The following is a 14,706-nucleotide window of genomic DNA, read 5'->3' on the forward strand; positions in this document are numbered from 1 at the left end:
CAGTGCATTCAGTGCCCAATGGCCTTTTAGTCTGTAGCACTGATATGTTTCCTTATTCTACCAACTGCTCATTTCTAAACTTGGTTAAAAAAAACCCTCCAACTATTGGATTCAAAAATTATGTAGCCGGGACAGACAGACAAATAAACATTACAATCTCATAAGATACATTTCCTCAGGAAAGCAGGCTAAAAATAGTATAGGAACTAGTATGTTCTTGCACTTTCCAATGCTCAAATTTAGAATTCTGTCTCCAATGAAAACTTGACTTTCTCTCAAGCTCCAGTTCACTCAAAGAATATAATGAAGCCTATTAAGGAACATCAAGACATGTATTATTACCTAATTATGTAGCAGCACACCACATTTCCTGTTCTCTCCTAGTAAACCAGCAGTTACACGCTGAGCTAGAATAGCATCACTGCAAAACACAAGGGCCATTTGGATCATATTCTTCTTTTATTACAAATGTTGAGTTCACTTTCATGTATTTGATCCTTAGTGTTTATTTGATGCTTGTGGTATCACAGCATATTGCTGTTAAGATTAAGTACACAAATCTTTTTTTCCCCCAAGCCTCAACCGATGCTCAAAATGCAAGTTCCGAAACTCACAGTTCACTATATCAAGCACTTAATACTTTTGGCATTTGTGACAGAAGGTGACCCATTTTGCTCGTATATGCTACAGCTTCTTTGGAAGGCCTTTGGAAGGGCAAGAGAAAAGACTGTGCCTGCTGCCTCATGATTGCTCCAGATGGATTAGATGTAGCCTTTGGAAGGGATGGGAGACTTTCCTTCCCTGAGAGCAGTTGAACATGTTTAGCTGCAGAGTGTGGGGAGAAGGCAGCTTATCTTCTTCTCCCAGCCCCACAAATTGTATCTGCACAGTGTACAGAGTAGAAAGCTCTGTCTGGTGTGTGCTGTAAGCCACAATGACACTAAAAATTTGTTTAGGAGAAAGATTGGACAGAAAGAGATTAATTTGAAAAGATGAGCAGAATTTACAAATTCTTATTTTTATTCTACCACACTGAACACTTCTGAGTTTCTTTATTTACTGCATTTATTCTGTGTTCTTGTAAGACGTAGCATTAGAGATTCAGAGCCTATTCCAGAGTTTTTGGTATGCCTGTCTATGGGAAAAGGTGCAGACAGTTTTACCTCACAACTCTGGAGAAATAGGATCTCTTCACATAATTCCCTAATTTCATTCCATGTTTGTGATTAGGAGTGTGGATCATAGAGTTGGCAGTTCATTCAAATATGGATTTCCTAGTAATGAGAAGAATGGCACTGGAACAGGTTGTCCAGAGATGTCATGGATGCCCCCTACCTGGAGGTTTTCAAGGCCACGTCAGATGAAGCTTTAAGCAACTTGCCCATGGCAGGAGGGTTGGAATTAGATGAATTTTAAAGCCCCTTCCAAACCAAACAATTCTATGATACGAAAAAAATCCATAACTATTCAGGGAGCAGCCTTTGTTATGTCTCTATCTGGCAACAAGGAAGGTAAGTTGATGTGAGAGTTTGGGAACTGTTAATTTTATCAAAGATCTTCTACTAGCGGTATCACTCCTTAGTGTAGAGCTCAGTCTAACTAGCAAGTGATTTTTGGACAAGGAACACAAGCAGGACAATTTTGTCTTTCTTTGAGAACAATAATTCCAGACTTCTTTTCAAAGGGATAGTGCCATACCTTTTCTTTGGTAGAGAAAAATGTATGAATATCGTGCAAAGCTCACAGTTTAAATGAAAGGATAGATGTCCAAGGTCGCAAGAAAACTTGATATCCACAGACTACAGAAAGCTGTTGTGCTTTTGGAGGAACTATAACAAGAAGTACACACAACCACTGTGCACCATGAAGCAATGCATGAATTATGCTCTATTGGCTGTTCCCTTCTGAATTGGGCTTGGGCCGCAGAGGAGATGATCTATGTATAAAATTCCTATTCTTTCTTTTCTTCCTTTTCCTCTCCCTTTAACCTCACTGAAAACAATTGGTGTTTATTTCCATGTAAGGCTGGAGGCAGGAAAGGGTGTAAATCAGAATAAATTTCAAGTTGCACGGCAAGGAAAATATGCAGTGTTTTTAGCTTTTAAGATAAAATTTCTTTTGTTGTAGTCTTCTACTGGATTCTGGAGTTGTGTTAAGCCATGCTAGAAAGACATTAAACTAAGATCTTTTCAAAATAAGTTCCTGAGGAAGAACAGTTGTGTAAGCCTTCATGTAAACAGAGATGGATGCCTACTGGGGAAGCATTGGGAAAACAAATTGTATAGGATAAATTAAGAGTACATATACTTCTAAATTTCGCATTAAGACACCTGCTACAAATGTAGTACAGATAAACTAACAGTGTCTTACTTTGAGGATTAAAAGTTGCACATGCTTTTAATTTGCTTTCACATATTTTAGAAGTTGGGGGGGAAAGGAGGGGGTTATTCGGCCACTTTTTATTTTAACAAATTGTATGTTCCTTCTGCTCCAAACATGAACAAACCTTATCTTTTCCCTTCCAATAACTAATACAGTCTTAACTTTGTAGAAATCCTACTGTAAATTAACAATAAACATGTCTTGTTTGCAGTGTTAACTAGGACTGGAAGAGAAAGAACAGCAAACATCTCCCCCAGAGCAGGCATTCCAAATTCCAGATTACAGTATGTTGCTTTGCTTCCTCCAAATCCTGTTTACACGAACAAGGTCAAGGGATGGAACATTAGAGAGCCTCTACAGTGATTTCCTGCCACTGTCAGTAAAAACTACAGAGACATCACCAACTTTCCCTTGCTCCCAACAGCTTATCAAGGACTGGAGGTTACCAATGTATTGCCTTACAGATTTGAATAAAACCCAACCTCCCTCAAAACTAAAAGTAAAATCAGAGGATGAAACACAAAGAAATAGTCCCAAAGGGGAAAAAACCATCCAATTTTCCCTCTTCAGTTGTTCAGAAAACAAAGGCAATATTAAGTTGTTTGATGCATGGAGAAGAAGGGGTAGAAGAGAGGCAGTAATGCTTACAGTGTCTTCAATGAGATAGAAAGGAGGAAGAAACACTACCTGCAGCCCCCAAACCTTGACCTCAATTCACTGAATATTTTCAGAGTGTAAAAGACTAGAAGTCATCTCATTTTTAGTAATTACAACATATGAAGGCTCTTACCATTGCAAAAGTCAGGGCATGGCACAAATACAGTCAAGCATATATAGCCTAGGTTTATACTGGTTTCAGTAACACACAGGAGAACTGAATAGATGAATACGCAAATTCAAAGCTATTTTCCTCACAATAATAACACAGATGGGAATTCTTATTGCTTTTGTAATTATAGTCCAAAAGAAAGCAGCTCCATAGTGAAAATTACACTGAAGTTTTTCCACAAACACAATGACCACATGGCCTTCACTACGTTTACAAAGGAAGTTGCATCAGCGTGAAACTTAGATGAAAACGGGTTTTTACCATTAAGTTAAAACACAAGCTGAAAAATTAAAGTGTTTCGAGCTCCGAGTTTAATAATTTAAGTGTTTTCTAGCAAAATCCCTAAAAGAACATTCATACCTGCATATCTTGGCTTAGTCTTTGATGCAAAAAAAAAAAAAAAGTAAGCAGATTTTGAAAATGCACATAAGGAGGTATTTTAAGTGTGGAAGTTGTTATGGATTGTTAGCTTTGATGAGGCAACAAATTAAAATTCCTTGAAAAGAAGAGGAGGAGTAGGAGGAAGAGAACATCAGTATTTCCTCATACAGATGAAGCTCAAAATACAAATGAATTGCTAAGAAAATATCTAAAGCTATATTTTAAATTCACAGTAAAGAATCAAGGCTGTTAAATTTTTAAATATTTGTTTTTCGGATCTTCTCCAGGCAGGCTGTTGTCAGGAATAGATGACAGTGATACTTAGCTGCACCTTAATTATCTGGAGTTGTGTGTCCTGTTTTAGGCTTCTCAATACAAGACAGACATTGACATCCTGGAGCAAGTCCAGTGGAGGGTGAGCAAGATGGTGAGGGGGCTGAAACACATGATATACAAGGAAAGGCAGAGAACCAGGTTTGTTCAGCCTTAAGATGGAAGGATAGGGGGAGATCTTACCACTATAACTACTTCCAGTGGTCCAGGGACTTGCCAAGGTTTTTGTAAATAGCTCTTAAGGTCCTGCTGTGTCACATGCATGATAAAGACACTGAACAAGAACCCTTAAAGACACATAAGTGCAGAGTGCATTTTTCTCTCTAACATTTCAGAAAGGCAGAAGAACTGCTTATGCTAAAGCAAAATGCTTAAAAATTAATAAGTATAAAAGGACATCTGTAAAATAAGCTGGCAACCTGATCAAAGGTTTTCAGTCATGTGAACAGTATCCTTCCAGTAGAAGTAGTACCAAAATACCACAAGCAGCTTTAAGACAGATCTTGACAAGTTTGCAAAGAAGAAAAAGAGCATACAGTGATGTTGTCTTCGATAACTAGCAGAAAAAGAGCAACCAAGGGGTGGTTGGAAGCCAGGGGAGGATGAATTAGACAAGGCTGGTAACCTCAGATTAGAAAAGGATTAAAAAAATACAAAAATAATGCAGAAACACAGTCTCATTCAAGCGAGGACAAACAGTATCAAGAGGAAATCTGGCAGTGAAGGTGAGATGGGAAGTAATTCAGCATCTACCCTTCCCCCTTAGATTTTTTGTTTCATGAGGAACACATGAAGCCTCTATAGGAAGGGCTTCTATACATTAGGGAAACTGTGCCAGCTTCAGATTAAAAGGTCCAAGTCACTGAGATCCAGAATCGTTTGGAAAACATGACACAGAGACTGGATGGCTGGCTTAAGAAATAGGCTATTATTCCACAGACAACAGACGTTGGTAACGCAGCAGACAGACTCTGGATAGAATGATGACACTAAAAGATGAGTTGAAATTAGAAAGTAAGGACGACCAGGTAGGTTACCAAAGTCGAATGTTCCTTGTAATGGGGAAGGAGGGATAATAGTGGCAGAAAACATGCAAATGGTTTCTGGATTTATGTCAATACTGGTGTGTGGGATAGAGCAGTCATCCTTAAGGCTGTGGTCTGAGTATCAAGGATACAGAACAGTTGCTAGATGGAAAAGAAGTGCAGATGGTGATTATTGAGGAACAGAAAGGTGAGAATCAACAGCGAACAGAAGATCAAGGCAATGGAAAAAAAAGCATAGTGATTACAGACACAGTCAAAAGGCCTGAATTTTGAAGCAACATTTTTGTAATGAAGACCACTGTAAAGCCAGCCAGCCGTCAAGAGGATTATGCCTCCAGCGAGTCAATTTATTCCTACTATGAGTCCTGGGCATAAGGTTTTGTAAAGTGCTTTCATATCAAAGGAGTTAATGAAGGAGATTAAATGACTGTCAGATGAATAGGTATGTAACAAAGTATTACAGTGTCAGTACACATTTGATTTCTGTGATCAGTATTAAGATCAGGAAGGAACGAACAGATTATTTTGAAGTGATTGGTAGCCAATAAATTATATCCACCACAATCTACTAACTGTCAAGCCTACAAAAGATATTTCTGTAAGACTGCAAATTACTTTTCAAAAGTTATATTAAGGAGACATATTTCCATTGTGAAAACACAACATGACAACTGCTACATCTTAACAGATATGAAATTATCATTTCAAATAAAAATTATGTGTTTATGAGCGTGTGATATATATGTGGATAAATATGTGATTATGAGTGTGTTCAGAGAAGAGCAATGAAGCTGGTGAAGGGGCTGGAGAACAAGTGTTACGAGGAGCGACTGAGAGAGCTGGGGTTGTTTAGCCTGGAAAAGAGGAGGCTGAGGGGAGACCTTATTGCTCTCTACAACTACCTGAAGGGAGGTTGTGGAGAGGAGGGAGCTGGCCTCTTCTCCCAAGTGACAGGGGACAGGACAAGAGGGAATGGCCTCAAGCTCCGCCAGGAGAGGTTCAGGGAGGTGGTTGACTCACCTTCCCTGGAGGTGTTTAAGGTGCAGGTGGATGAGGTACTAAGGGGCATGGTTTAGAGACTGGTGGGAATGATTGGACTCGATGATCCGGTGGGTCTCTTCCAACCTGGTGATTCTATGATTCTATTTCTTTTAGACATCAACCACTGTTTCATGATCTTCAATAAATCTTAAAGAATTTTATAAAGTACCTTTGTGACATACCTTTTCATAAAGCTTTCATGATAAAATAGAACAGCAGAAACCATACCTGCCGCCTATTCATATGTATTAATCCTTCAGCCACAAACTTGTGTTATAGTAACTAAAATTGCTCAAGATACAATCTATGCTTTCACAGGAACAGATTCAGAGCTAAAAGAAATTCTCATTTGAACCTAATTCTAGAACAGTACGTCTTTTAGATTTCATACCAGGAGAGCATATTTCTCCTCCTACGAGACTACCATTAAAACATCGCCTTCCTTATTGCCTTCCTTTCCTCCCACATGCCATACCAATGTCATATGAACAGCTAACACTAAAAAGGATCCAAATCCTATGATTCTGCCTTAAAACGTGTTCCTTTTTTTTCCTCTCCTAGAGAACTACTAGATGCCTTAAAAGGAGAAAATTAAAACATCGCTCTTGGAGTTTTTTCCAGAGGCAACTATTCTTTAGGTTTCCTATAAGATAAAGACTAAGTTACAAGAAAAAGTGTTTGAGAATAAGCCATAAATTTTAACAGTACTATTTAGATACAATTAGCATGGGCTTGCATTATAATTAGATTTTCTGCTTAGTATATGGTTAAAATTACCAGTATAATATGAAAGCTTCACTATTACGCCATCTTCTGGTTAGCCTTGGGAACTGTGAAAGTTGAGAAATTGGGATATTGAGCTCTGTGCGGTTGACAGCCGTTAACAGTATATTTTTAATTCATACAGACAAAAAGAGCACAATTCCGATAACATGTTTAATCTATACCCTATTTTTTTGTTTGTTTTCTTACCCGCCCCCAGCCCAAGGCAACTTACCCGATTACTGAAAGATAAAGAGGAAATAATCTCCATGACAGGTGGGTCACGTGTTTGCATATTAGTCACATCAAAGGTAGGGTTTATCTGGTGAAAATGAATTATAATATTATTATTTCAGCACTGATAGAGAAAGGCAAATATATAACTAAAAAAAAAAAAAAATAAAAGGACCACTTGCTACATTAAGGTACCACTATTCTCAAAGGACTGGAAACAGGCTTTAAAAGTCATGAAAATAAAGGTAGGATGTTACCCACCAACTGTGTAAAACACAATCATATAACACATGACATATGTCATCCAGAGGGACCTGGACAGGCTGGAGAAGTGGGCCTGTGAGAACCTCATGAGGTTCAACAAGGCCAAGTACTACAAGGTCCCACACCTGGGTCAGGGCAATCCCCGTTTTCAGTACATGATGTGGGATGATGTGATTGAGAGCTGCCCTGCAGAGAAGGACTTGGGGGTGCTGGTTGATGAGAAGCTCAACATGAGCCAGCAGTGAGTGCTCACAGCCCCAAATGCCAACTGTATCCTGGGCTGCATCAAAAGAAGCATCACCAGCAGGTTGAGGGAGGTGATTCTGCTCCTCTATTCTTCTCTTGTGAGACCTCATCTGGAGTACTGTGTCCAGTTCTGGAATCCTCAACATAAGAAGGACATGGAACTGTTAGAACAGGTCCAGAGGAGGGCTGTAAAGATGATGATTGGGCTAGAGCATCTTCCATATGACGACAGGTTGAGAGAGTTGCGGTTGTTCAGCCTGGAGAAGAGAAGTCTCAGAGGAGATCTTAACCTTCCAGTACCTGAAAGGAGCCTACAAGAAAGCTGGAGAGGGACTATTCATAATGGCTAGTGGTGATAGGACAAGGGGGAATGAGTATAAACTGGAGAAGGGCAGATTTAGACTAGACATTAGGAAGAATTTCTTCACCATGAGAGTGGTGAGACACTGGAACAGGTTGCCCAGGGAAGTTTTGGATGCCCTGTCCTCAGAGGTATTTAAGGCCAAGTTGGATGGGGTCTTGGGTAACCTGATCTAGTGGGATGTCCCTGCCCGTGGCAGGGGGTTGCAACTAGATGATCTTTGAGGTCCCTTCCAACCCTGACTATTCTAGAATTCTATGAATACAGAAAGAACGCAGATACATATTTGTTACAGAAATAATCTATACTACGTAAACATCCATCCCCCAAAACTAACACAGGTGATTCCTACTGGAAGAGGCATAAGCATTTAGAAGTTCAGTTCATGAAAATGAAGTTACAAATACTGACAGAAATAGACAGCTAACTCAAAACCTGCCCAAGGGTGAAGCCATGCATTTAGCAGTAGTTGATGCTGCTGCTGAAACACTGAACAGCAGGAAGTATTTAAACAGCCTTCTAACTCTTGTAACTGTCACTTGCAGGTGCTTTTGAAAGATTTTATGTGTGCAAAACAACCATAAGGGCTCCCAAAAGTTACACTTTCCAGTGTCAGTCATCTGCGGGCACAGCTGTAAGCTATCTTTCCTATTCCCTCCTTCCACTGGAAGGACTGTCCCAGGCAGAAGCATGGTACTGCCCCAGATAACTCTGGACTTGAAAACTGTTTTCCAGCGATGATGCTCATTTAGCTTGTTATAGTCCAAAGGCAGCAGCAGCTCTCCATTTGCACAATTATATATATATATATATAACTATGCAGAACTCAGTTTTTTATGCTACAACGGTCCCCTCCCTGTTGTAGTTTACCTCAGGCACACCCACACTCACAGTCTGATACCACAGCTTATAAGTACCACTACCATTCAGCTTGAGCTATCTATGTGTATCAGAGATGTTTGCCCTCACAGTGTAACGTATAGGAGTATTATTCTTACTATTTCATGAACCTATAAAATCCACAGGCCTAGACGATTTTCAGATTACCAAGAAGTCTGGTATAGTAAAGAGGAATGAAGTCTCCAACTTCTTACCAGTAGTCCATCAGCCCTAATTTCAACCATCTTAATTTAAAATGGAAAAACAAAGAAAAAAACCTAAAACATACACTCGCCTAGTGATAGGGCTATATTTTAGCTGCTGGAAGTTTATTAGACACAAGGCCAATTTATTTGGCTTCTTCAAGGATAAAGAGCCTAGCATTTCAGCTGAAGCCTGTCAAAACTCTGGCTTAACCAGAGTGTCTCACTCAGTAAGAGCTTAAGTGCTATTTCCACAAGCAAAAGTCCCTGATGCTAGATTCCGTACATTGATTTGTAGACTTTTTAGGTCAAAGATTCATTTGTTAAGTAACGGGAATGAGATCTTAAAGCTGGAACTAGTAGCCAAGGTAGGCATGCAATAGCATCTTGTACTGTCTGAAACCTTTTCATTCAATACATTTGCATTTCCATAACTTACATGTAGAAATTCAGGTTAAAATTAATAGAAGTATAAACTTTCTCAGTAAAGATGGGTGAAGGCATGGCGGGGATGACAAGGAAGATGAACAAACTTTACTAGCAAGGCTGAAGGTAAAAAAAAAACAAAAAACAAACAACCTTTAAAAACAGATGTTATCTGATTATTCAAGCTGAAAGTGACCCTAACATTTTGCAGCACTCAAATCGGAGATGACAAGCCTTAAGGGGAAATCTTAACTGTTTTTAAGCCAGTCCACCTTTCTGACTACAAGTGCCTAGCTCTTTCTTGGATTCAGCTTCCACAAGCCTTCCTTCATCCATGAGCTCTTTATGCAGGTATCCTGTTTTAAAATTCAGATTATAGGTGTGTCAATTGAAAATGAGCTACCCAGAAACAATCAGGAAAACCTGTCCTGCTACATGACCAAGCTGATAAATTAGAATTCTTCCTCAATTTGTAGATATTAGGATCAAGTCTTAGCTTTCTTCCAATTTTGTCAAATGGACTTGGAACTAAGGAACGGGAAAAGGAGAACCAAAGTCACAGTTAAAGTAATAATTTCCCATTTATCTGAAAGTTCTGGAATTCAAACTAGACTTCTTCAGTTTCTCCTCAGAAACCAGATTAATGAAAGTCTCCTGTGCATATAGTTCTGCTTATGTCTTTACCACAGAACGCAAGGAAGAGAGGAACGGCAAATTTCACTTTTTTTCCCCTCTGTATATACCTTATCTATTTAGATTAAGCAAAAATCAGGTACCGTCCTTAAGGACTTAGAACATTTGTTTAGTGTCCAGCATAACCATGGTCAGTTGCACCTGACCTTCAGTCAGTCTTGAAATAAATATAACTAATATGTTATCCTTGTGTCAATTGTATTACTAGGCTGTAGCTATACTCTTCTTGGAAATATTTATGCTGAATATTGCACTAAAAGTAAACAAGGCAATGGAATTAAGCCAAGTGTAAAAGTTTCAAATAACTTTTCATGACAAGATGATGTAGTTAGCTGTCAAATAACCTCAAACATATCTGGAAAAAATTAACTTTAAAGAATAAGAAAACCCACTAAACTCCAAAAAGCAAGGCAGATAACTGTCTTGTATTAAAGGCTTTCAAAAACTTTCTTCCAAAGCTTTCCTGTATCTGATAAAATATTTTAATTATCTTCTTCCAATACAATGATACAATTATCACATTTTGATCCAAAAAATATATATGAAGGAAGTTTTCTACAACATCTTTCATGTAAAGAACTAGAGATTTCTAAAGACTGATGTCGGACAAAACCAAAATATATTTCTTAAAGAAAGTTAGAAGCAGGAACTAGAATTGCTGCTTAGGATAGAGAACTAAAGGAGGAACACAGGAAATGGGCTCAACTAAGTACACAATTCTCAGCCATATGCTTTAAGTAAATGATTATGCCCTTGCAGATGTCCCTCTGTTGTTTTTAACAAAGTATATCCAATCTCAGAAAAACCACCACCCTTCACTTTATTTTTCTAATACATTTAATAAGATAAATGTTATATCAAAAAAAAAAATCCAAAACCTAATAAAACTAAAAGAGGAAGTTTTAATTACCCACACAAAGTATTTCCTAGGAAAGTGATGTAGCTAGCTGTAAAATCGTCTCTCCAAACATACCAAGAAGAAATTTAGCTTTCAATTTGATTAAACACTGGGGTTTTCGCTCAACTGGAGACCTCAAGCCAAGCAAGCCACAAGTTCTTATTTCTACTGCCACCTAGTGTCTATTGGGATTTCCTTCACCTAACTAGATCCTCAAATTCCAGTGTTATTTCAGCTGTTAAGATGAGCCTAAATCAACAGTAGCTTTTCATGTCCAAGATATGAACTCTCACATCTCAGTATGTCCAAACTTCAATGTTATGTTTTTAAAGGAAATTGCTATTTCTATCTTCCATTCATTTTAAAGAAGTCTCTAGAATATGAAAGATTAATTGCATGCAAATATAGAAAATTCAGGAATACAACTGTCACCAAATGGAATGCATTTATTTTTGTATATTGCACTAAAACGACATTACTGATTAAACATACTATTTTCAAGTATCCCCAAAAGCTCCTTATCTCAGCGACAAGGACTGGGATTTATCACAGCTAAATTTAGACATCTTTCCAGATACCTGTATTTGACCTGGTCACCCAAGATTACCTCTATGGTCAATAGAAAAAAGCAGGTACATTGATCAGTACAGCTGGAGAATAATTGCAAAGATTTGAAGGCAAGAACATGAAATTCAACACTTAAAATTCAGGCTACTGATGGTCTGAAGAAGGGGAGATACAACAAAGAAATTTCTTGTAAAAGTGAATTATGCTTCTAAAAGTAGTCAGGGGGTGACAAAAATCTACAGAAGGTATTTTGAAAACTACTGGGTCCGTGTATAGCTTTGAAGAGTGAGTAAGGAGAAGTTCTGAGCAACAGGGAAAGTACCGTCAAGCTCCATGTTTCAGTCACTGTCTTGAACACAAAATACCAGATGATACCTGCCAATTCTTAACAACCTTGTGCAGGCAGTTTTGTTCAAAACAGAATTTCCAGGTGGTGGTGTGTGAAAATACAAGTGTGTCTCTGAATCCAGCTGAATAAATTCTGAGCAAACCCAGCTCCTCGTCATGTGTACTGTCTTCCTAGAACCAAGCTGTATAATAGCATGGGCCTTGCCACATTTGAAAAAAACCAGCAATAGAAAAGCAACAGCTACCCAAAAGCCGTAAGAAACATGGAGAGGCACGAGACATCAGGAATTAAAGAAAAAGCATGGGAATAATTACTTCCCTTGAGTTCTAGCTGTATATGTATTGAACCTTGTTTTCTACCACTTTGGACTTTATCCCAAGGCAATCTATCTTCATACCTGCTATGGAGAGCACTAAACTTAACCAGCTCAACATGACTTGGGGCAATGCATTATAATGCATCTCAAGTGTCTAGATGACATAGCCTAGGGTTTGTAGCAAACCCTATGTGGTAATCTATATATTGTTAATATGTTAATATCCCTGCCTGCCTGCAACTCTTGCATATGTTACTAAGTCTCTTAAAATACTCCTACTTCAGTTCAGTTAAGATTAATCATCTTGCCCTGTTCCTCATGAAAAAGAAAGTAAACAGAAAGCAAGCAGTTCTGCATTTTGTCTGAAGGTGTGGATCACACATTAGGACAAACTGCATAATTAGAATTGCTGCCCTGCAGTGGAACAGATAACCCCGACTGGGGACTCTCCATTCCTCTACAAGGCTCCTTAACTAGATAAAACCATGGCTGACTTGATGTACCATTGGCAAACCAGACTAGATGACTTCCAAAAGCTCCTTCAGACATGGCTGTGATACAATTCCTCCTTTCCCTGGTAGATTAGAATTATGAACCATAGAAAGATGAGGGTGGTGTGGCAGTGGAACTGCCTAGTGTTAAAATTCTCTCTATTGTTTGTTGCTCAGAAAGAGGTTGGAATGGTAAACAAACAAAACCCCCAGTATGTTTGTTTTAAATGAATAGTGACAATTTTTTTTTTTCCCTTCCCCTCCAGGGTACAGCATAGCACAGTGGGGCTAGAAATGCTGCGTTTTTTTCAGCTGCAGGAGGAAATAATGAAAAAGATGGAAAAAATTCAGGCATAGTTAGTGCCACTAAAGCATGTTACTGCTGGTAGTAACCTGATGCTAGTTTTGTCCAAATAAACTATGTCTCTGTCCAGATGGTGAGGTCCACTCTTCCTCACCACAAGAAACCTATAACTTTTGTTGAGACAGGAGGGGCAGTAAAAAAAAAGGAAAAGACACATGGAGCAACTTTTTAAACTATGGAACACTTTTTAAACTATTATATCACTACATTAATTCTGAAACAAAGCTGCAAAAGATATTTTAATAATTATATTACATAATCTACAAATTTGTACATTACAGTAACATCAGTTTTGTTGAAACTAGCAGATGCTGTTCCAACTCCAAGAATATATTTCATCTCTGAGAACAAGATATTCTGCAGATAATGTGATGTTAACAGAAAACTAAACACAGCAATCTTATCCTTAAAATCCTGAAATTAGGCCAGAAAATATACCACAAGAGTCCAAAACTTTGCTACGACAAATGACAAAGCCATAGAGCCCCTTCACTACTATGCAGCAGCTAACCCAGAAACCTATGAGCTGCTATAAATGTTACAGCCATGAAGAAATGCAGAGGTTAAGTGAAACCTGCTAAAGCTAACTAATAAATAATTTCTTGACATTCAATTATCAAATTTTCTTTTATGTGCCCTTTCAGTATTGGTAATGAGGTGCTTCCTAGCCTTAGTTTAGCTTTTTCAGAGCTTCTCAATTACCTGAAAGCGGGGATGGAAAAAAAAAGAATCTGCAAAATTGCTTGAGAGAATATTTTTATCTTTGCCAGTATCTCTAAGCAGCAGAGGTCTGGAAAAGCTGACCTGAAAAGATAGGAATTGAATCCTGCTATACCTGCATTACCTTACAAGGTACTGTGGCTGTTTAGCACATGATATAACTGGGTGCAATTTGAAAAGGTCTTGAAGCAAACTGTGAACGCAGCAAGTGTGGTTTAAACCTGCTGACAAACGCTATGATTGAGTTTGTTCCAGCACTGACCGCCTATGCTGAAGGCTGCTATTGGTAAACAACTTCATTCATTGAGCTTACAATGAATACGACAGTCAAGCAAAGAAGTTCGCTTATGAAACTTGTCATGCTGTCCTGCTCTTGTTCTGATCAAAATGTTAAGCATCAGAAAGCTTCACATCAACTTGATGACAGAACCAGACACATAAGATACTAAGTGATGGATTCTATCAGGGTTCCCCTCCTCCGCTAAACAGTTTCAATCTTTATACTAATATTGCATATATTCATATTACATACATAAGCACATACACAAGGCCAATATCCTTAAAGCTCAATGTTTTAAAAGCCTCAGCAGGAAACAAATGCAATGGCAGCACTATCTGCATTTTACATGAATAAAAACAGGTAACAGTGAACTTCTACAATACTCTTAGCATATGACAGCAACCAAAAAGTTCCTAGATTTATATCAGATACAGCTTTTAGACACTAGAGGCACCTGGAGAACATCAAAGAAGTGATAAAAGTATAGGTAATCACCATTCAGAAACTAGCCAGATCTACCGCAAACAGTCCCAAACACATCCCTGGGGTTTTAGCATAAACAATGGTCTTGTGTAAGCCCGTGCTGTTTATCTATTCAGCACAGCTTTCAGACAATGTGACAAACCGGATTTTCCAAATAC

General features: G+C 38.4%; 1 protein-coding gene across 2 annotated transcripts in view; it reads right to left on the reverse strand.

The window, feature by feature from the left end:
* POC1B (POC1 centriolar protein B) overlaps positions 1–14,706 on the reverse strand; it is a 55,084-nt gene that overhangs the window by 22,828 nt on the left and 17,550 nt on the right. For both annotated transcript variants that reach the window (XM_069858549.1, XM_069858560.1), the window contains one exon: positions 7,010–7,096. In XM_069858549.1, coding sequence (XP_069714650.1) covers positions 7,010–7,096 — 87 coding nt within the window. The remainder of the gene's footprint in view (positions 1–7,009; positions 7,097–14,706) is intronic.

The sequence above is a fragment of the Phaenicophaeus curvirostris genome, chromosome 1 (assembly GCF_032191515.1).
Source record: "Phaenicophaeus curvirostris isolate KB17595 chromosome 1, BPBGC_Pcur_1.0, whole genome shotgun sequence".
Classification (NCBI taxonomy): domain Eukaryota; kingdom Metazoa; phylum Chordata; class Aves; order Cuculiformes; family Cuculidae; genus Phaenicophaeus; species Phaenicophaeus curvirostris.